At 54.2% G+C, this 22,436-nt stretch overlaps 1 protein-coding gene across 1 annotated transcript in view; it reads left to right on the forward strand.

The window, feature by feature from the left end:
* The first annotated feature begins 1,390 nt into the window (after positions 1–1,390).
* The window catches only part of PPP1R13L (protein phosphatase 1 regulatory subunit 13 like), a 27,198-nt gene continuing 6,152 nt past the window's right edge, over positions 1,391–22,436 (forward strand). Inside the window, exons 1-10 of the mRNA XM_015429298.1 lie at positions 1,391–1,503; positions 3,237–3,367; positions 6,389–6,956; positions 8,175–8,273; positions 9,811–9,911; positions 11,576–11,981; positions 12,903–13,453; positions 15,335–15,472; positions 19,093–19,226; positions 21,563–21,729. Coding sequence (XP_015284784.1) covers positions 1,449–1,503; positions 3,237–3,367; positions 6,389–6,956; positions 8,175–8,273; positions 9,811–9,911; positions 11,576–11,981; positions 12,903–13,453; positions 15,335–15,472; positions 19,093–19,226; positions 21,563–21,729 — 2,350 coding nt within the window. The 5' untranslated portion in view covers positions 1,391–1,448. The remainder of the gene's footprint in view (positions 1,504–3,236; positions 3,368–6,388; positions 6,957–8,174; positions 8,274–9,810; positions 9,912–11,575; positions 11,982–12,902; positions 13,454–15,334; positions 15,473–19,092; positions 19,227–21,562; positions 21,730–22,436) is intronic.

A 22,436-nucleotide genomic window follows, 5' to 3' on the forward strand; every position in this document is an offset into this window, starting at 1 on the left:
CTCAGCTTAGAGGGAACACTGAACGCAAGACCTATAAAGAGGGGAATGTGCCCTAGCTTGGGTTGCCAGCTCTGGGTTGGGAAATACCTGGAGCTTTTGGGGGTGGAGCCTGGAGAGGGTGGGGTTTGGGGAGGGGAGGGGCCACTGTCCCCTCTAAGCTGAGTTAGTGTGAGCTAGCTCACTTGCTTTCTAGCCTCCGGCTCACCCGTTTTTCGTCTTAGCTCAGGAAGGAGGGCTCCAGAGCAAACGGCTTTATGCAGCAGCCAAATCGCTCGCTCACCAAGTAGGAGCCACGGAGTCCACCCTCCAAAGCGGCCACTTTCTCCAGGGGAAACAGATTTTGCTCGTCTGGAGATCAGTTTTGACAGCAGGGGATCTCCCGGTACCGTCTGGGGGTTGCCAGCCCTCGCACGGGGCTTGGCTTGCACCTGCCGCCGCCGCACCAGAGGACCTTCCCGGGCTACAGAAGCGGCCTGACTCACCAGGCGAGGGATAGTTTTCCGGCTGGTTAGGCACCCCATAAAAAACCTACCATGCAAACTGGAATTAGCACTGACTAATAGCTCATTAGTCGCTCGGTCGTTAAATCTGGGCCTGGCGTCCTCCCAGAATCCTCCTCGAGGGTTGGGCGGAGGAAGACAAACGGATGACGGGGCGGCCGCTGGGGAACCTACCCCCCCCCGGAAACAGCGCCCGGTCCTGCTTTGGGGGGGTTCCAGCGGGGCACTTGTGGCTCCGCCGTCACGGCTTCCACAAGGACACGCGAAACGTGTCCTGGGAATCCCGCCCGGGTCTCGCAGAGCGAACAGCCACCACGCTGGTCTTGAACTGGGCCTGGAGTGGGTGTCCTGGCCGGTTGGGGGAGACAGGGCCAGCCATGCTGACACACAGCCAGAACCGGACTCTTTGTCCTGCACCAGACGCAGGAAGAAGACATCCCCTGTCTGTTTTCTTGGCAGATCCGGGTTCCTCCCCCCGCCTGCCTGCCTGCCTGCCTGCTCTCAGCCCCACCCAAGACGTTTCAAGGGCAGGCCGTGTTCGGCTTCTTCCTGGCTGGATCAGGTGGCCTCCCCAGGTGTCTCCGCCGGGCCTCGGCTCAGTTTCTCCGATTACGCAAGAGTCCTGAGTCATGACTAGCAGTGTCTCTTTCCCAGCCCCTCCCAGGGAAACCTGGCACCGGAGCACCGTTTATAAGCCTGCGATTCACGAGGGCTGCCTTTTGAAGACGGCTTGGGCAGGCGTGGCAGGAGCCGGGGGGGGGGGGGGGGGGGGGGTTGGAGGTAAAATCACGGCAGGGCACGGGGTCGTGGGGGTTGGGGTTACGTCCGGCTAGGAAGGTGACTTGTCTCCGAACGCCAGTCATGGACGTTATTCGTCTCCCTAGGTCTCTCCAACACCCGGGGCGTTGGCGGCCGTCGGCATCGGAGCCGAAACCACCGGTTGGCACCATGGCGAGCGAAGATGTCGGTGACGCCCGGGCCATCCTGGAGCTCAATTTCCAGTGTAAGTTGTGTGTGTGTGTGTGTGGGGTCGTGGTCCTTGTCTGGGCATTCCTGGAAGGCTTCGAGTCCGGAAGCGCCTTAGAAAGCCGCAGAATTTTTGGAGTATGGACTCTCGAGCGTCCAAGCTCACTTCGTCAGGTACAAGAGCGTTGAGCCTTGAAAGCTTCTACCTCAAAATTCTTGTTGGCCTCTACGGAGCCACGGCACTCAAATAATGCCGTTGTGCTGCAGACCGATATGGTTGCCCTCGGAAACTAACTTCCTGGAAAGAGCCGGAGCCGTGCAAAACATCCCTGTGTGACTCTTAATGTCGCATGTGTCGATATTGCACCAGCGTCTCGCTCTCTCCCCCCCAGCCCAGTGCCTGAGTTGTGGTGATGCTGGGCCCGCACTGCAGGGGCATTGTGTCTTCATGTGCAGGTGCCAGGCACTGCAGCAGCCACACCCAGCCCTGTGTTTACAGCAAGGTCTTCTCTTCCAGTCTGGTGTAGTGGTTAAGTTCAACTTGGCAACCCTACTTTGCGTGGAAAGTTATGGCACAAAAGTACATGAAATGAGGGGACAGAGCAGGGATCCCAAAACGTTTTGAGCCTGTGGGCACCTTTGGAATTCTGACACAGCCCGTTGGGAGGCGGCCACAAAATGGCCGCCGCGGGGGGCAGGGCCGGCCACAAAATGGCCACTGCAGCTTAAGTTCTTGTGCTGTGGTGGCAGCTGCGGCCCAAGCAGCATTTTGAAATACCTGCGCAGCCAATCAGAAGCCTTGCTGGGCAAAAGCCGCACCCGGCCCTGCCCGCTTCCGAAAAACCCACGGTAGGCACAGGTGTCGGTGCCCTGGTGCCCACAGGTGCCGTGCTGGGGACCTCCCCGGGATAGTTCTGATGGTCTTTCTGTTGACTGTACTGGAGGACAGTCCGAAACGACGGCTGAGGGGTGACATGATTGAGGTTTATAAGATTATGCCGGGGATAGAGCCAGCCCCGTAGCTAGGGAATTCTTTGTGAGGGGGCCTTGGGGGGGCCACCAGCTAATTAAATGGAAGTACAGTGCAGGTGGTAGGTTGGAGCATTTGGGGGGCAGCCCAGGAGAGAGGGGGCCCAGAAGAAACACTAGGGGGCCGGGCCCCGTGGGCCCCATGTTAGCTACGGGCCTGGATAGAGCAGGTAGAGAAAGAGGTACTCGTGGGCACTCCATGAAGTTGCTGAGCGGTCGGGTTAGAACGGATAAAAGGAAGTCCTTCTTCACCCAAAGAGTGATGAACACATGGAATTCACTGCCACAGGAAGGGGTGGCGGCTACAAGCATGGACGGCTTCAAGAAGGAATTGGATAAGCACATGGAGCAGAGGTCCATCAGTGGCTCTTAGCCACAAGGTACAGACAGGAAGTCTTAGGCAGGGGCAGGTGATGCTCTGTATTCTTGGTGCTTGGGGGGGGGCAACAGTGGGAGGGCTCCTATTGTCCTGGCCCCACTGCTGGACCTCGCCCCTGATATTTCTGGCCACTGTGTGACAGAGTGTTGGACTGGATGGGCCATTGGCCTGATCCAACATTGGTTTCTCTTAGGTTCCTATGTTTCTTATGTAGGACAACATCGCTTGGGAAATGTGTCCAAAACAAGGGCAGTTTCAGACATCTTCCTTTCCCAGAGAAGGAAGCATGCACTGAGCCCTGTTTGACACACGAGCAGTCCAGAACGTGTCTCTCTCTCTCTCCCCCCCCACCTTCCCGGCAGCTCTGGCTTCCAAGCACATGGACCTCAAGCAGGTGGAACTGGATACCGCGGCCGCCAAGGTGGACGAGCTCTCCAAGCAGCTGGAGTCTCTCTGGACGGGCAGCGCTGGCCAGTCCAGCGTCTCACAGAAGGTACGGCAAAGGGCCGAGTGAGGCTAGGGGACAGCGGCCTTGCAGTAATGCCGCTGTTTGGGGGGCGGATGGGGACTGGGGGGGTCCAGAGGAAGGGGGAGGGTTGGTGGCTTCCGGAGTGTGTCAGCGGAGCCAGAGTTCGCACCTGGTGTTCAAGAGATGTTTGCAGACTCATTGGAGCGTAGCCCCACCTTGTCATAGAATCACAGAGAGTTGAAAGGGACTTCCAGGGTCATCTAGTCCAACCCCCTGCACAATGCAGGACATTCACAGCCCCCCACGCACACCCAGTGACCCCTGCTGCATGCCCAGGAGCACGGGATACAAGCTGATTTTGAGATACATGGCTGATCTCCTGGTGACGTGTTGGATGGTGAGGCACTGCTGTGCGTGGGAATCGTGGCCTCTAGAACCTGAGCTACTGGCTTCCTTGTGAACTGGCTCCGCTGGTGGACCTCCTGATGGCCCCTGATGTGCCACTGTGTGGCACAGAGTGTCGGCCTGGATGGGCCTTTGGCCTGATCCAACATGGCTTCTCTTACGTTCTTATGTCCGGGGCAAGGGATTCTCTGTCTTCTTGGTGCCTGAGGGAGGCAACAGTGGGAGGGCTTCTGGAGTTCTGGTCTTGCTAGTGGACCTCCTGATGGCCCCTGGGTTTTGGCCCCTGTGTGACACAGTGCTGGACTGGATGGGCCATCGGCCTGATCCAACATGGCTTCTCTTACGTTCTTATGTCTGGGGCAAGGGATGCTCTGTGTTCTTGGTGCTTGGGGGGGTAAGAGAGAGAGGGCTTCTGGAGTTCTGGCCCTGCTGGTGGATCTCCTGATGGCCCCTGGTCTTTTTGGCCACTGTGTGACACAGAGCGTTGGACTGGATGGGCTGTTGGCCTGATCCAACATTGGCTTCTCTGATGTTCTTATATCTGGGGCAAGGGATGCTCTGTATTCTTGGTGCTTGGGGGGGGGGGCAACAGTGGGGGGGCTTCTAGTGGCCCGGCCCCACTGCTGGACCTCCTGATGGCACCTGGTATTTCTGGCCACTGTGTGACACAGAGTGCTGGACTGAATGGGCCATTGGCCCGATCCAACATGGGCTTCTCTCTTGTGTTCTTATGGCCTGTTTGCCCAGAAGTCCTCGGTCTGAAACTTGGACTGTTTTGCTCAACGTAAACATGTCCTGATCTCGTCAGATCTGGGAAGCTCAGCAGGGTCGGCCCTGGTGTTTAGTGCTTGGATGGGAGACCCCTGAGGAAGCCCAGGGTTGCTACGCAGAGGCAGGCAAGGGCAAACCACCCTCTGAACGTCCCTTGCCCTGAAAACTCCCCGGGGTTGCCGTAAGTCAGCTGTGATTTGATGGGAAATACCAGCGAACTGGGATAGGTAACATCCCGCCTGCCTACCGTTATTCCATGTACGAAAAGGGATTTCTGGGAACGTCCCTGATGGAGACCGGCTCCTCAGCGCTTCACCTCGGCTACCCACAGGCCGCCTGGCTCCCTGGCTGTCAGGTAGTCAGGACTGAGGGAAGGCGAAGGTGGTATGCGAGGGAAGTACAGAGAAAGAGAGGCAGCGGGCGGGGTGGCAGGCTGGAGTGGCGAGAAATGTGCTGGGCTAGGCCCATGGAGACCCAGGTTCAAATCCCCACACGGCCATGGGTGGCTTTGGGCCGGCCGGTCCCCTTCGGCCTAGGCCACCTCACAAGATTGTTGTGAGGCAGGCCTGTCGCCACAGTGGGGTGTTTTGGGGCCACGCCCCCTTAATTAAAAGCCCTGCCCCCCCCAATAGCCATGCCAGGAATCTTATTTTTGCATGTTTCCTAAAGGCCCATGGGAAAGACTCACCATGCCCTAGGTGGTCTACAGCAGGACTGAGCTAGCAGAAAGGTGGGAGGGTCTTACGAGGAAAGGCTGAAAGAGTCGGGTCTGTTTCGCCTGGAAAAGAGAAGGCTTAGAGGGGACATGATTGAACTCTTCAAGTATCTGAAGGTCTGTCATGTAGAAGATGGAGCAGATCTGTTCTCTCTTGCTCCGGATTGCAAGACTAGATCTAATGGGTGGAGGTTACAAGGGAGTCGTTACCGACTAAATATCAGGAGAAACTTCTTAACTATCAAAGTGGTTGAGTCGTGGAACAGTCTGCCTCGGGAGGGGGTGGATGCTCCTTCGCTGGACGTTTTCAAGCGGAGGCTGGACGACCCTCTTTCGGGTATATTGTAGGTATGTAGGGCTGTCTTTCGGCCTATGCTCCTGCAGAGTGCAGGGGGCTGGACTAGATGACCTGCAAGGTCCCTTCCAACTCTAACGTTCTATGATTCTATGAAAGGGGGATTGTAGGAGATTTATTGAAGGTACCACTCTTGAGGGCCCTTCTAATTTATTTATTTATTTCGACTTCTATCCCGCCTTGTCTGGCAAGCAGGCTCAAGGCGGCTTACCGTGAGTTAAAATTACAATAAAACACAGATAAAATTCCAACAATAATATATAAAGTGCAGATTAAGTACAAATAGCGAAGTGCGGATGGCAATTGTCGTAAGATGGTCCAGTATGACTAGACCAGGATCCCAGTAGAGCGCCTGTAAGCTTTCTTGCCCAGTGGAAGCGAACTCGAAAGGCACTTAAATGCCTTCTGAAGGCAAATAAAGGCCCTTTGAGCTGTTTTTCCCCCTAGGAATTGACGCACGTGCTACCCTCTCTCTTGAAAGGGAGGCCTAGAGACGGGCTCGGAGCTTCCCCCTTTAAAGACAGGCGTTCAGGTTAATTTCATTAACTGTAATTTAACTGACCCCCTAAAAATTTAAGTCCCCCCCCCCCGAACCAAAAAAATTCCTTGCAAATCTGTTGCGAGGACAGGACAGAAGGGAGAACCGTGTTCTGGGTGCGAGTTTCTAGGTGGCAGGCCAGGACAAAGAGGGATCAAGAAAAGGGTCAGCAGCTGTCTGGCCAGGTATTCCCCCGGGGGGGGGGGACTGCCTTTTCCGCACCTGTGGTTTGCACTTCACCTGTGTCTTTGCTTTTGGCAGGGGGACTGGCCCAGCACCAGTTCCTGGTCCTCCCAAGACCCCCCTGTCCGGACGGTCCCCATCACCGTCTCCCCGCCCCACCAGTCGCCTTGGAAGAGCGCCTCCCTGGACTCATCGGAGAGCTACTCTTCCTCCTACTCCTTCAACGAGAACTCGGCCGGTTTGTCCCCGGTGACTTCCTACGGCTCCCTCCCGGCCAAGTCGACGCTCGGCCGGCCCACCTCCCCGCGGCCTTCCATCTTCCTCCATCCTGAGCTGGACCGAGCCACATCCCCCCGGCCGAAGGTGCTGCCGGTCCCGTACGAGTCGATGCCCGGCGCCGTGGGCCACCCGTCCTCCCCTCGCTTCTACCGGTCGGCTGGATCCTTGGAGCGCCAGTACGATTACAAGCCCTACTCCGGGCCGACGGGCCGCGCCGGTTCTCCGCGGCTGCCGACGGACGGCTCGGGGCCGCCGATGTTTTTCCCGGACCGAGCGCCTTCTCCGCGGCCACCTCTGCCGCCGCCGTATGAGAACCACAGCATGTACCCCTCGATGCCAAACACCTTCCCGCCCTTCCGGGCTCAAGGTAATGGCCGGATGTGTACTGCATTTTGCAGGGTGGAGGTAGTGATGCCAGCCTCCAGGCGGGACCTGGAGATTCCCCGGAGTTACAACTCATCTCCAGACCGCAGAGATCAGTTCCCCTGGAGAAAATTGGCTGCTTTGGAGGGTGGACTCTATGGCATTGTACCCCACTGAGGTATCTCCCTAGGCCCCACCCACAAATCTCCCAACCTGGAGTTGGTGTCCTTAGGCAGAATTCCCTAGCATTTAATAATCACTGAGAAAAATTAGATGGAGTATTAAGACTGAGGTTTAGATAGCTTCTTGTTTGTATATACTGTAAAGAGCCAGTTTGGTGTAGTGGTTAAGAGCGAGGACTCTGATCTGGGAGAGCTGGGTTTGATTCCCCACTCCTCCACCTGCTGCTGCTAGTGTGACCTTTGGTCAGTTACAAGTTCTCTCAGAGCTGTTTTCTCAAGTGCAGTTCTCAAGAGAGCTCTCTCAGCCCCACCTACCTCACAGGGTGTCTGTTGTGGGGAGGGGAAGGGAAAGGAGATTGTCAGCCGCTCTGAGACTCCTTTGAGTGGTGGATGGCTGGGTATAAATCCAATCTCCTCCTCCTCCTCCTTCTCCTCCTCCTTTTCCTGTTATTTTGTGCTTTGAAAAAAAATCAAGAGGGTTATTGCTGAGGGGCGCTTCGTTTTCTAAGAATCCAAACATCCACTCTTTAAGAAACGAAGCAAGTTGCAGGTCCCTGTGCATACAAAGAGCACACAGGAGGTGCTAGAAAGCCCGAGGAGTTCCTCGCTAGATTTCCAGGCACTGCGGCTTCAACGTGCTTTTTAGCTTTTTGCGTCACCCAGCGACGAGTGGAATCAGGCACGCAAATGAGTAAAAACTGCAGGATACACGTTGCAGAAGGAGAGGTTGTAGCAGAGCCCCTGCGTGGCTTGCAGGAGTTGCAGAGTCAGGCCTTGGCGATATGCAGTAAAAAGCTTCTGGGCGGCAGCAGTTCTCGGAGACTCTGGAGGGAGACCACCGAGCTAGCTAAGCCCGAGGGTCCCACTGGGCAGGAAGCCACCCTGTGTACACAAAGTCATGAGATCTGTCCTGATCTGGCCAATGAAAGTTCCTCTCTTCCTGTTCAGAGATTTGTTTTAAGGCAGCGTGCGGGAAGGGGGGGGGGACTCTGGCTCTGCGGCCACAAAAGCACCAACGGGGCCTGTCTTTCCTCCGGCAGATGATTTGGTGCTTCGGAGGAGAGTGCAGAAGGCCTGGAACGAGTCTGACCTGGACGTGGCGTATGAGAAGAAGCCAGCCCACCCGGTTGGCTACGAAAGTGAGTATGGAAACCAGCGTGGTCTAGTGTGGTCGAAGCGTTGGTTAAAGCGCTCTGGGAGAAACCAGGTTCGAATCCCCTCTTTGCCCTGGAAGCTTCCTGGGTAACCTTGGGCCGGGCACACTCTCTTAGCCCCACATACGCCGCATAGTCGTTGTGTGGGTAAAGCAGAGGAGAGGAGGGTGTGATGTCGGCCATTTGGGCGGAATGTAAGTACAGAAAATGAACGTGGCAGGGGAGGCCGTGTTTGATTGGCTGCTCATCCCAGCTTCCTGTCTTGTGGTTGGAAGGAAGCAACCAGTCAGAGGTCCCACCCCCGGATGTCACGGTGGGTGGAGAGAGTGGGCGAGAAGCCCCCTGGAGCACCCTGCCTCCCACCACAGTATTTCTCCTTCCTTTTTTTGGGGGGGGGTTATTTCACTGTTGTTTGACGTTTCAAAGTAATACAGAAATACACAATTGCGAGTAGAAATTACAAAATCTTGCAAACGAGAGTCAAAATATGTTTCAGTCAATGCTCCCTCCAAGCTGTGGAGTCTTGTGAGCAAAAATTCTACTTTCTGAGCTACTACTGGCATTAAAGTTGTGAGTGAGCGATTTGGCTCCTGCATTAATTAGTTCGCTCTGGAGCCCCATCCTTCCTGAGCGAAAACAAAAATGTGTGAGCCGGAGGCTAAAAAACTGTGAGCTGGCTCACATTAACTCAGCTTAGAGGGAACACTGGTTTCAGTATATTTACTCATCTAGTAACGTGAGGGTAACAATGTAGCAGTCTTAATATTGTGTCAGTTATCAACAGTGCTCTTAAGAATTAAAGTATGTTTAATAAAGTTCTGTACTCTTTAAAAGAGCTTTCTGGAAATTGGTTTTATATTCCTAGAAGATCAGATAAACGTCAACGGTGCCTTTAGTGCAGGGCTCATTATTAGTTAGGTGCAGGGCTAATTTCCTGCAGGAGCGCACAGGAGCGGAGCTCTGGCAGTAAAGAGCCCAGGGGGCGGGCACAAGCAACAAGCCCCACCCAGTCAGAGCAAGAAGCAGCCGGGTAAGTTGCAGAGCTCCCCCCCCCAGCCCCCCGGTCCAAAACAGTCCAGTGGCACCTTTAAGACCAGGTTTTATTCAGGTACAAGCTCTCCCTCCTCTGTGAGGACAGATCTGCAGCCCCCCCCCCAGCTAGCAATCCAAAACAGTCCAGTGGCGCCTGAGCGGTGGGTGTTGCCTTCTGACACACTTCTGGTGACGTCAGGGGTGTGTGGCACATGCAAATGAGTTATGCTAATGAGTTATGCTAATGAGCTCCTGCACCTCTTTTTCTACAAAATGACCCCTGGTTAGGTGTAAATCATTTTGAGATAAATCGGGTTATGTGGTTGGATATCAGATGCAGTTATGTATTCTATAAACGGAGACCATTTCTTTAAAAAGTTGGAGCGTTGTGGGAAGCAGTCGACTTGTCGTAAAGAATCTGTTATCTTTTCCATAAGGAGGAGGTCCCGGACTTTCGATAACCAATCATCTATCGTGTTTCTCCTTCCAGGAGGAGACCCTCACGGGGGGCTGCGTCAGAGTGCGCCGGGGCTGCCCCTGGCCCCTTGGAGGGAATCCAGTTTGGACGGTGGGGGCGCCGGGCAAGGCAAGGTGAGTAGGACGCCCTGCACTTGGACGGCTGTGTATTTCCACGGGGCTTGTGTAGGGAGACTTCCCGTGGATCGTGGCCCACGAGGAGCCCTGGAAGGAGAGCAAAAAAGTGCTAAAAACAGGCAGTCGAGGTGAATCTCTGATGGAAGCGTACATTTGGGCTCTCCTGCAGGGCGTCCCCCATGTGAGGGAAGCGGGTGGGCGGGCTGGGGTGTTCTTTCTGGTCCCCTAGACAGAAATGGGGGGGGCGTGGCATGCAGAAGGTCCCACGTTCAGTCCCCAACCTCTCCAGTTAAAAGGACCAGGCAGGAGGTGATGGGAAAGACCTCCGCCTGAGACCCTGGAGAGCTGTCAAGAGGGGCCGTGGCTCAGTGGCAGAGCCTCCACTTGGCATGCAGAAGGTCCCAGGTGCAATCCCCGGCATCTCCAGTTAAAAGGGACCAGGCAGGAGGTGATGGGAAAGACCTCCGCCTGAGACCCTGGAGAGCTGTCAAGAGGGGCCGTGGCTCAGTGGCAGAGCCTCCACTTGGCATGCAGAAGGTCCCAGGTGCAATCCCCGGCATCTCCAGTTAAAAGGGACCAGGCAGGAGGTGATGGGAAAGACCTCCGCCTGAGACCCTGGAGAGCTGTCAAGAGGGGCCGTGGCTCAGTGGCAGAGCCTCCACTTGGCATGCAGAAGGTCCCAGGTGCAATCCCCGGCATCTCCAGTTAAAAGGGACCAGGCAGGAGGTGATGGGAAAGACCTCCTCCTGAGACCCTGGAGAGCTGCTGCCAGTCTGAGTAGGCAGTACTGATTTTGACGGATTAATGGTCTGATTCAGTATAAGCCAGGTTCGTGTGTGTCCACGTGCAAACTATAGTGGGTGCAAAAACTAGGGTTGTTATACTCTGCCTTCCATTTCTGCAGTGCCATGACAATAACTAGGCGTGTTCCTGTTGTCAGGGAGGGTCTGTGGGTCAGACTAGCGTCTCTGCTTGGCATGCAGAAGGTCCCAGGTTCAATCCACGGCCTCTCCAGCTAAAGTTTCAGATTACAGGTGATCTGAGAGAACTCCGCCTGAGACCCCGGAGAGCCGCTGCCAGTCTGAGTAGGCAATACTGACATTGATGGAATCAGCAGTCTGATTCAGTAGCCAGTTTGGTGTAGAAGTTAAGGGCGCGGACTCTAATCTGGGGGAACTGGGTTTGATTCCCCACTCCTCCACTTGCAGCTGCTGGTGTGACCAAGGGTTAGTCACAAGTCCTTTCAGAGCTGTTCTAGAAAGGGCAGTTCTCTCAGAGCTCTCTCAGCCCCACCTACCTTGCAGGCTGTCTGTTGCGGGGAGGGGAAGGGAAAGGAGTTTGTAAGCTGCTCTGTGACATCTTCGGGTAGTGAAGGGTGGGGTATAAATCCAATTCTCTTCTCCTTCTCCTCCACATGCAGCTGCTGGTGTGACCTTGGGTCAGTCACAAGTTCTCTCAGAGCTGTTCTCTCAAGGGCAGTCCTCGGGAGAGCTCTCTCAGCCCCACCCGCCTCACAGGGTGTCTGTTGTGGGGAGGGGAGGGGAAGGGAAAGGAGTTTGTAGGCCGCTCTGAGACTCCTTCGGGTAGTGAAAGGCGGAGTATAAATCCAATCTCTTCTCTTCTTCTTCTTCCGTGCGTTCATGTGTGCTTCTTCTCCCCAGGAGGAGCATTATGGGATGCACAGCGCCACTTTGCCCCGGAACTACAAGGTCTCCCCGCTGGCCAGCGAGCGCCGCTCCGAGGGCTCCTTCCGCCGCTCCCTCCCCGCCAACCCGGCGGGCACTCTGCCCCGCAACTGGCAGTTCGCCCAGCAGCCCATCTCTCGCATCCCCATGCCGCCCCCCAGCCCCCAGGGGAGCCGCCCCAAGCGCCACAAGCCCCTGCCCCTCTCCATGATCTTCCGGCTGCAGAACGCCTTCTGGGAGTACGGGGCGTCGGGCACGAAGCTCCCCCTCGCGCAGGGGCCGCCGGGGTCCCCCCTCTTCCGTCCCCTCCCCAAGCAGGCGCCGCACCAGCCGCTCACGCCGACCCAGCATCACATGAGGATGGCGCCGTCCGGGAGCGAAGGTGAGTGAGCCACCTCTGATGGGGGGGGGGAGGCGCCCGCCCTGGGGTGCTCAGCAGTGTTCCCTCTAAGCCGAGTTCGTGTGAGCCGGCTTACAGTTTTTTAGCCTCCGGCTCACACATTTTTGTCTTCGCCCAGGAAGGATGGGGCTCCAGAGCTAGCTGATTTCTGCAGGAGCCCAGTCGCTCGCTCACAACTTTGATGCCAGGAGCTCACAAAGTAGAGTTTTTGCTCACAGGACTCCACAGCTTAGAGGGAACCTTGGTGCTCAGCTGGGCCATGTTGTGAAGCCGAGCGGAGTCCGTGCTCCCCAAATGCGCGCCCTGAGCGGAGAACAGCGCCCCCCTCTGTTGAATCCTGAGCAAAGCGTAAAGCGCTCCGGGCAGTTGGAACAGTCACTTCTTGGCCTCTGGCTTCTCTTACGCTTAAACACCTTGAAGGTGGAAGAACCTACCATATCCCTGGGCAACCGAACCCACCACTAAACGGCCCTCATTGTTAAAACGTTTTCCCTAATATCCCGCCCTTCTCTCCGTAGCTGATTAGTTAGAACTGTAGTAACAGACGGGTCTTTTCCAGCTCAGGTATTGATTAGTTCGTATCCGGCAGCTGATCTACCCCATCTTGTGACAAATGGAGCACTCAGATTTTGTCACTGTATTTTACTGTTTTATATTATGTGTTTTTATTGTTTTAATCTCGGCACTTTGTGCCCTTGTTAACCGCCCTGAGCCTTTGGGGTAGGGCGGGATACAAATCTAAGGATAGATAAATAAACAAATAAACAAATAAATAAATCAATCACTGTGGCAGAGTAGCTGCCGTTGGTTCCCGGAGCTGAAGGGCAGGACGTTCAACTAGATTCGTGACATTTCCCCCTAGAAGTTAAACCCTGTCGGTCGTCTCCCCGCCCTTGTCTCCAGGCAACAGCCGAGCCGTGCCCATGGAGGTGCCAGCCGAGCCAGTCCGCGTGGTGCCCATCACCCTGTTGACGGGCGAGACGGAGCCAGAACTGGAAAGCCTTCTGCCGGGTGGCGAGTCCCCAGAGGTGGACGAGGTCGCCCGGCCGCTGAGCCCCACCCGGCTGCAGCCGGTCCTCCCGCCGGAAGCCCAGAAGGTCCCGGAGTTCGAGGAGGTGGCCCGCGTCCTGGCAGAGATGCCCAGGCCCCTGAAGCGCCGCGGCTCCATGGAGCAGTGCCCCAGCCTGGCCCTGCCCCCCACCCACAAGAAGCAGTACCAGCAGATTATCAGCCGGCTCTTCCACCACCATCCCCGCAAGGAGGAGGCCGTCCCGGTGGGGGAGGCGGCCCCCCCGGCAGATCTCGTGCCCATCAGCGAGGCCGCCGAGCAGAAGGCACCAGGGACGCCCTTGGCACCGGCCCCTGTGCCCCCACCCCAGAGCCCCGCGATGCCCGTGCCTTCCTTTCTAGACACGCCTGAGAGTCCAGCGATGGTCTCCGCTGTTCACAGCCCGGTAAGTCTGCATCCAAAGACCCCTTGATGGGGTCTGAACTGGCAGAGACTGATCAAGAGAGAGATCTTGAAGTCGTAGTAGATAACTCACTGAAAATGTCGAGACAGTGTGCGACTGCAATAAAGAAGGCCAATGCTATGCTGGGGATTATTAGGAAGGGTATTGAAAACAGATCAGCCAATATAATAATGCCCCTATATAAATCAATGGTGAGACCTCATTTGGAATACTGTGTGCAGTTCTGGGCACCACACCTTAAAAAGGATATTATAGCTTTGGAAAAAGTGCAGAAAAGGGCAACTCGAATGATAAAAGGGTTGGAACACTTTCCCTATGAGGAAAGGTTAAAGCATGGGCCTTTGGCCTGATCCAGCATTGGCTCCTCTTATGTTCTTATGACCCTTCCTGCCCCTGTGACGTGACACATTTCTGAAGCAGAGCAGCCGATGCGCAGCCCCCCATATCCCTGGTGGTGTGCAGCCTCTAGCGGCAGTGACCGAACGAGAGAGCGGCACTCTGATCGGCTCCTTCCACCCAGGAAACCGTTGGCCCCGATCCCAGTTGCGTTGGGAGATCCCGTGTCACCTGTGACCATTCTTTGTGTGTGCCTCCCGCAGTGGGGACTCGAAAATAACAGAACCCGCAACCAGACAAAATGACCAATGCACCGTAATAAAACGCAAAAATATATCACTGAGAGTTTATATGTAGGTAAAGGTCATGAAAAGGGCTGCCGTGGCTCAAGTGGTTAAGACACTGAGCTGCGGATCGGAAGGTCGGTCGTTCAGCAGTTCGAGACCCGAGTGCCGCATGACGGAGTGAGCTCCCGTCTCCGGCCCCAGCTCCTGCCAACCTAGCAGTTCGAAAGCAAGGAATTGCAAGGAGATAAATAGGTACCGCTTCGGTGGGAAGGTAACAGTGTTCCGTGCGCCTCGGCGTGTAGTCATGCCGGCCACATGACCACGGAAAAGTCTTTGGACAGCGCTGGCTCTTCGGCTTGGAAACGGAGATGAGTCGGATTCTGGAGTCCGATTCGACTGGCTTTCGAGCAAGGGAAGCCGTTACCTTTACTTTACCTAAAGGTCATGAAAATGGTGTGGTGCCCGGATAAGAGTATATATAAATGAGGATGTTTTGGAATGACTGTCTGCTTTAATGACTCTGACAATGTTAACAGCTATTAATTAATGGATGCACTGTGATTAGTTCCACTGATGAAGTGAGCCGAAACGAGGCCTTTATATCCGGAATCCTCGTGTGACTTCTGCCTGACTTTGTGTGACTTCTGCCTGATTTCTTTTTGGCTTCTGCCTGATTTTTTGGCTTCTGCCTGACTTCTGACGTTCTAATCCCTTTGGACCGATACTTTAGACTTTTTTGGGATCCCATTTGTTTGACCATTCTCTGACTAATAGTTTGTGCCGTATGGTATTCTGTACTCCTCGTATATGTGATTATGTTATGTTGCTTAATTCTGTATTGAATTATATATTTTCATGACCTTTACCTCCATGTAAATTCTCAGTTATATATTTTTGCATTTTACTACAGTGTATTTGTTATTTTTGTGTTTGTATACACACTGTAATCCTTGTGTATTCTCCTGTAATGGGAAGGCACTCTACACATGCTCAGAGGGGTTCATTCTTGCTTTGTTTTTACAAGTGGAGGTGTTGGGGCTTGTTCCCTCCCACCCTGAGTCCACATGGGGACGGCAATGCACTCTGTACGCACACAGGGGCATGCCTGTGCTTACAACTCCTTTGCCTGCTCCTGGAATGATTGTCCTGAAATTCTGGCTCGGGGTTTTAGCCGCCATGTGAAGTGGATGCTCTCTGTCGCCTTCTCCGTAACCGTCTCCCTCCCCTGGTTTGCGTACAGGAGAAGCGCTCTGCCCTGCGCAAAGTCTCTTCGCCACGGAAGCGGCCGAAGCAGAGGGCCCGCCTCAACCCCCTGGTTCTCCTCCTGGATGCAGCGCTGACCGGCGAGTTGGAGGTGGTGAAGGAAGCCGTGGCGGAGGTGAGAAGGCACAGCCATTGGGGTCGGCTGGGCTGGATTGGGGCCGGGGGGGTCCTCAGGTCCGTAGCCTGGATTTCATGGCTTGTGGGGCAACTGTTTTTCTGGTGGGGCTGAAGTTCTCAGTGCAGAAAGAAAAGCCATTTAGACGATAGAAAGCTGTGACCAGGATAGATCTCTAAACTGCAAGCTGTCAACCGCTTTAGACGACAGTTCTCAGCTGCTGCAAGTTAATTACTTCTGCCAGCCCAAGCAACACTTCTGATAACAAGCCGGCAGGTGGGGGTGATAACTACACCAGTTTGGTGTTGTGGTTAAGTGCGCAGACTCTGATCTGGGAGAACCGGGTTTGATTCCCCACTCCTCCACTTCTACCTGCTGGATGACCTTGGGCAAGCCGTAGCTCAGATAAGAGCTGTTCTTGAAAAAGAGCAGTTTCTGTCAAGAGCTCTCTCAGCCCCGCCTACCTCACAGGGTGTCTGTTGTGGGGAGGGGAAGGGAAAGGAGTTTGTAAGCCGCTCTGAGACACCTTCGGGTAGTGAGAGAAATCCAATCTCTTCTTCTTCTTCTTCTATAGTCAAAAAAGCTAACACTTAGGAGGCAGAAAAACTGTCTTAAAGGAGACCAGTTTCTTGACACAAAGTTAGGAGGTATCCTAGAGGTCACCTACTCCAACCCCCTTGCTCAGTATGGGAATCAGTCAACTGCAGCACCCCACTCTGCTTAAAGGAGCCCATGCCTTTAAAAAAATGTTTCTAAATGATTGAAAAAAGCATTTACAGGAGAAATTCTTGTGGGGCTGTGCCTTTAAGAAAGGGGGTGGAGCCCCTGAAAGTCCCACTGTAGCTATGGGCCTGGGGTGGGTGGGCTGTCAGCTGGAAGTCGAGGGGCAAACTTTGTGTTCAGCTGATGGCAAACTTTTGTCAGTGGGGCAAGACTGGCGAGAGGCCAGCTGGTTTATTTCCCAAGCTGTTTTGGCGGCAGCGCTTTACTAAACGTTTCAGACGGCAAGTTCTAGCAGGGTCCGCGCGTGATAATGGCACGATGGTAAACAAAAAAACGATGCCAAGGGACTTGGTAGTTCTGTAGCACAGTATGCATGTGATTGCGGGGGTCTGAGCAACAGCCCTGTTAGGTAGGCCAGGATCTGGTCATCCCCTTGTTATAGACCAGGAAGCTGACTAAGGACAGGGTGGTGGCCTCAGGGCGCTGCGGGACTTCAGGACTGTTGTCCGCTCCTCACAGGGCTGCCCTGTAGGCATAATTGCTACACGGCCGGTGTGACTCCCTGCCAGAGGTGGTGAGCTTTCTAGATTTTCTTTTTCTGGATTCCTTCCTTGTGTACGGTTGGGTGCCTGGCCTCTCTGGCAGCCATTGTGAACGTTCTAGGGTTTCTAGGAGCCAGTTTGGTGTGGTGGTTAAGAGCACGGACTCTGATCTGGGAGAGGACTGGGTTTGATTCCCCACTTCTCCACATGCAGCTGCTGGTGTGACCTTGGGTCATTCATACGTTCTTTCAGAGCTGTTCCCTCACGAGCCGTTCTCGAGAGAGCTCTCTCAGCCCCACCTGCCTCACAGGGTGTCTGTTGTGGGGAGGGGAAGGAGATTGTAAGCCCCTCTGAAACTCCTTCGGGTAGTGAAGTGCGGAGTATAAATCCAATCTCTTCTTCTCCTCCTTCTCCACACACGGCTGCCAGTGTGGCCTTGGGTCAGTCACAGGTTCTCTCAGAGCTGTTCTCTCAAGGGCAGTCCTTGAAAGAGCTCTCTCAGCCCCACCGACCTCACAGGGTGTCTGTTGCGGGGAGGGGAAAGGGAAGGAGATTGTAAGCCCCTCTGAGACTCCTTCGGGTAGTGAAGGGCCATGGGGTATAGACCCAATCTCTTCTTCTTCATCATCTTCCTCCTCTTCTTTCTCCTCTTCCTCCTCCTCCCTGTTTGTCCCACCTACCTCTCAGGGTGTCTGTTGTGGGGAGGGGAAGGGGAAGGAGATTGTAAGCCCCTCTGAGACTCCTTCGGGTAGTGAAGGGCGGAGTATAAATCCCATCTTTTCTCCTCCTCCTCCTTCTGCACACGCAGCTGCCAGTGTGGCCTTGGGTCAGTCACAGGTTCTCTAAGAGCTGTTCTCTCAAGGGCAGTCCTTGAAAGAGCTCTCTCAGCCCCACCTACCTCTCAGGGTGTCTGTTGTGGGGAGGGGAAGGGGAAGGAGATTGTAAGCCGCTCTGAGACTCCTTCGGGTATAGAACCAATCTCTTCTTCTTCATCATCTTCCTCCTCTTCTTTCTCCTCTTCCTCCTCCTCCCTGTTTGTATATGGTATGGTGTCTTACCCGAAAGAAGGAGCAAGCCCCAAAAGGAGATTGATAGTGGCATAGAATAAAGTTGAATTTAAATTTGCGGGAGGGGCACGGCCTCTTTGAAACCAGGCAGCTGGTCGGCCTGGGTGTGTCCGTTCCCCAGGGCTTTCCCTAACGGATGACCACCACGCTTTAAAAAAATGTGCAGTTATTCGAAGCCTAATAGTTACCGTATTGAAGAGTCGAGGGGCGGTCCGCCAGTTTGGTGTAGTGGTTAAGTGCGCGGACTCTAATCTGGGAGAACTTGCACCTGGCTGGATGACCTTGGGCAAGCCATAGTTCTGATAAGAGCTGTTCTTGAAGAAGAGCAGTTTCTGTCAGAGCTCTCTCAGCCCCACCTACCTCACATGGTGTCTGTTGTGGGGAGGGGAAGGGAAAGGAGTTTGTAAGCCGCTCTGAGACACCTTTGGGTAGAGAAGGGTGGGGTATAAATCCAATCTCCTCCTTCTCTCTGTGTTCTTTGCTCCTGGGAGGTCTGTAGCCAGGGATTTCAATCCCATTCTGCAAACACCTATTTCTTGGACGCAGAAGTCCCCAGGCTCAGTCTGCAGCTGCATTTCCAGTTAACAGATCTCGGAAATCGGGTCACGGAAAGACCTCGGAGCTAAGAATCTTGGGGTGGGCCCCCGCCAATGGGAAGAGGCGAGACACAGGCAGGGCCCCCGGTCAGGGGCCCCGGTTTTCTAACCTGGGGTCAGGACAGCCTCAGGTGTTCAGGCCAAGCGGAAAAGAGGCAAAATTGGGCTCCCCGCAGACAAGGAAGGGGTGTGTGTCTGACCTGGCGTGTGGGAAATGTGACTTTGTAAACTCACTAGAAGGAGAAGAAAAGACCCAGCTTGCTCCAAGAGGCAAGAGATGGCGAGAGCTGTTGAGGTTCAGAGAAAGGGAAAGTCCTTAAAAAGAAGAAGAAGAGACTGGATTTATCCCTGCCCCTTCACTCGGAGTCTCAGAGCGGCTTAGAAACTCCTTTCCCTTCCCCTCCCCACAACAGACACCCACTTAGGTAGGTGGGGCTGAGAGAGCTCTGACAGAAACTGCTCTTTTTCAAGGACAGCTCTGAGAGAACTTGTGACTGGCCCAAGGTGCAAGTGGCGGCGTGGGGAATCAAACCCAGTTCTTCCAGATTAGGGTCCGCGTACTTAACCACTGCACCAAACTGGCTCTCACCAAACTCATGAGAGCTTACAGGATCCTGTGGGGTGGGCCGATTTTGCCGACGAGAGTTTTCAAATTGTTCCTCCTCCTACCTTGAAATCTCTCCCCCCCCCAGCTGAATGACCCAAGCCAGCCGAACGACGAGGGCATCACCGCCCTCCACAACGCCATCTGCGGTGCCAACTACAACATCGTGGACTTCCTCATCAACATCGGCGCCAACGTCAACTCCCCCGACAGCCACGGATGGTGAGTCTCAGAGAAGGGGGGGGGAGCATGCCTTCCTGTCCCCCCTGCCCAGTCACAGGGGCAGCCGCACGCCCCATAAGCGGGCACCCGCCATCTCCACCGTACAGATTGCCCGCTTGACGCAGTCACAGGGGCAGCCGCACGCCCCATAAGAGGGCACCCGCCATCTCCACCGTACAGATTGCCCGCTTGACGCGTCTCGTCCCTCCCTCTCAGGATCACACTGCACTGTGGCGCCTCTTGTAAGGAGTAAGTATGCAAGGACTTCCAGTGAAAAACAATAAAAGTCATTCACTGAACACTGGGGATAAGGTGCCGTTTCTCTGCCAGGCCTTTCTTAAAGGTCAGCACTCCCAGTTCGGCCGTCTGACTCCTTCTGCTTCCAAACAAAATATCAACACGAGGCTCTTGCTGGTTGATATATTTATAGTCCAAAATACAAAAAAAGCAGTCGAAGATGTACCGGCTATACAACCTTTTCGAGAATCCTTTCTAAAGACTGAACTTATATTAAAGCCACACCTACAAACTCAATCTCCAGTGCTGAAGCTCCTAATTCTGGCACAGCATTAATCTCTCTAATGAGGCATTTTCCTCCCCTTTCTCACAGCTCTGGGCAATGCTCCCTCTAAGATGTGGAGTCTTGTGAGCAAAAATTCTACTTTGTGAGCTATTGGCATTAAAGTTGTGAGTGAGTGATTTGGCTACTGCATAAATTAGTTTGCTCTGGAGCCATTCTTCCTGAGCTAAGACAAAAATATGTGAGCCAGAGGCTATACCACTTCAGTGGGAAGGTAACAGCGTTCCGTGCATCTTGGTGTTTAGTCATGCCGGCCACATGACCACGGAAACGTCTTCGGACAGCGCTGGCTCTTCGGCTTTGAAACGGAGATGAGCACCGCAACCCTCGAGTCGGACTCCACTGGCTTTCGAGCAAGGGAGACCTTTACCTTTACCTTTTAAACCAGTACTACATGTATGCGATCCAGTTTCTAGAGTTAGACAAACGAAGACAAATCCAAACTCACATTAAGACCAATTGGTGCAATAGAATCATAGAATCGTAGAATGTTAGAGTTGGAAGGGACCTTGCAGGTCATCTAGTCCAACCCCCTGCACTCTGCAGGAGCATAGCCAAAAGAGAGCCCTACAACATACCCGAAAGATTCCAGCCTCCGCTTGGAAACGTCCAGCGAAGGAGCATCCACCACCTCCCGAGGCAGACTGTTCCACTGCTCAACCACTCTTACAGTTAGGAAGTTTCTCCTGATATTTAGCCGGTAACGACTCCCTTGTAATTTCCACCCATTCGATCTAGTCTTGCAATCTGGAGCCAGAGAGAAGAGATCTGCTCCCTCTTCTACATGACAGCCCTTCAGATACTTGAAGACTGCATTCATGTCCCCTGTAAGCCTTCTCTTTCCCAGGCTAAACATACCCAACTCTTTCAACCGTTCCTCATAAGACTTGGATTCCAACCCTCTCACCGTCCTGTTTGCCCTCTACTGGGCACACTCGAGCTTGTCAACGTCCTTCCTAAAATGTGGTGCCCAAAACTGGACACAGGACTCCAGGTGAGGCCTGACCATAGCAGAACAGAGCGGAACCACCACCTCCCGTGATCGGGAGAACGAAGTTTATGTATGAACCATGCCTCTTTTTGTAATAAAATATGACCAGTGTCCTCAGTATTATATTTATGTGGGTTTATACTGATAAATAACACAGTACCTTAAGCTTTCAGGGGCATGTCCCTTTTTCGTGCCAGTGTTCAAGGATTCTAGACTTATCGCTCTAGAACACTTCCCCACATAAATTTTTAGAACAATCACATTGAATTGTATAGATAGTATTACGACCCTCACAATTTGTTTTTCTGGTAAAGTCTTATGGTGGCTCAAGTGGTTAAGATGCTGAACTGCAGGCTGTGGAAGGTCAGTAGTTCAGCAGTTCGAGACCTGAGTGTGCCGCATGACGGAGTGAGCCCCCATCTCTGGTTCCAGCTCCTGCCAACCTAGCAGTTCGAAAGCAAGAAATTGCAAGTAGATAAATAGGGACCACTTCGGTGGGAAGGGAACAGCGTTCCGTGCGCCTTGGTGTTGAGTCATGCCGGCCACATGACCACGGAAATGTCTTCGGACAGCGCTGGCTCTTCGGCTTTGAAACAGAGATGAGCACCGCAACCCTAGAGTCGGACTCGACTGGCTTTCAAACAAGGGAAACCTTTACCTTTACCTTATGGTAATATCCTCGACTGGATGCTTCAACTCTTGTGCGGTCGTGGTCAATGCACCGTACAAATTGGCCGCTTCATGCGTCTTGCCTCTCCCTTTCAGGACCCCACTGCATTGTGCCGCCTCCTGCAACGACACGGCCATCTGCATCGCTCTGGTCAAGCACGGCGCGGCCATCTTCGCCACCACCTGCAGCGACGGCAGCATTGCCATCGAGAAGTGTGATCCCTACCGGGAGGGCTACAGCGAGTGTTTCAGCTACCTGGCAGGTGAGGGCCCGTCGGGGGCGTGGGGAGGGGTCAGCGAGGGGCTTGGGGCACGGCTTCCCTTCCAGTGCACGTCCTACGGGAGAGAGGTTCACAAAAATTACGCGTGGGGTAGGGAAGGTAGAGGAAAAAAGTAGAGAAGAAGACGAATAGAAGAGACTGGATTTCCACCCCATGGCCCTTCACTCCCCAAGGGAGTCTCAGAGCGGCTCACAAACTCCCTTCCCTTCCTCTCCCCACAACAGACACCCCGTGAGGTAGGTGGGGCCAAGAGAGCTCTTGACAGAAACTGCTCTTTTTCAAGAACAGCTCTTATCAGAACTACGGTCATCCAGCAGCTGCATGTGGAGGAGAGGAAGAGATTGTATTTATATCCTGCCCTTCACTACCCAAAGGAGTCTCAGAGCGGCTTACAAACTCCTTTCCCTTCCCCTCCCCACAACAGACACCCTGCGAAGTAGGTGGGGCGGAGAGAACTCTGACAGAAACTGCTCTTTTTCAAGAACAGCTGTGCCAGAGCTTGTGACTGACCCAAGGTCACATCAGCAGGTGCAAGTGGAGGAGTGGGGGAATCAAACCCGGTTCTCCCAGATTAATTTATCCCCTCCCCTTCCCTACCCAAAGGAGTCTCAGAGCAGCTCACAAACTCCTTTCCCTCCCCCTCCCCACAACAGACACCCTGCGAGGTAGGTGGGGCTGAGAGAGCTCTG

The sequence above is a fragment of the Gekko japonicus genome, unplaced genomic scaffold (assembly GCF_001447785.1).
Source record: "Gekko japonicus isolate JY-2015 unplaced genomic scaffold, Gekko_japonicus_V1.1 scaffold4662, whole genome shotgun sequence".
Lineage (NCBI taxonomy): Eukaryota > Metazoa > Chordata > Lepidosauria > Squamata > Gekkonidae > Gekko > Gekko japonicus.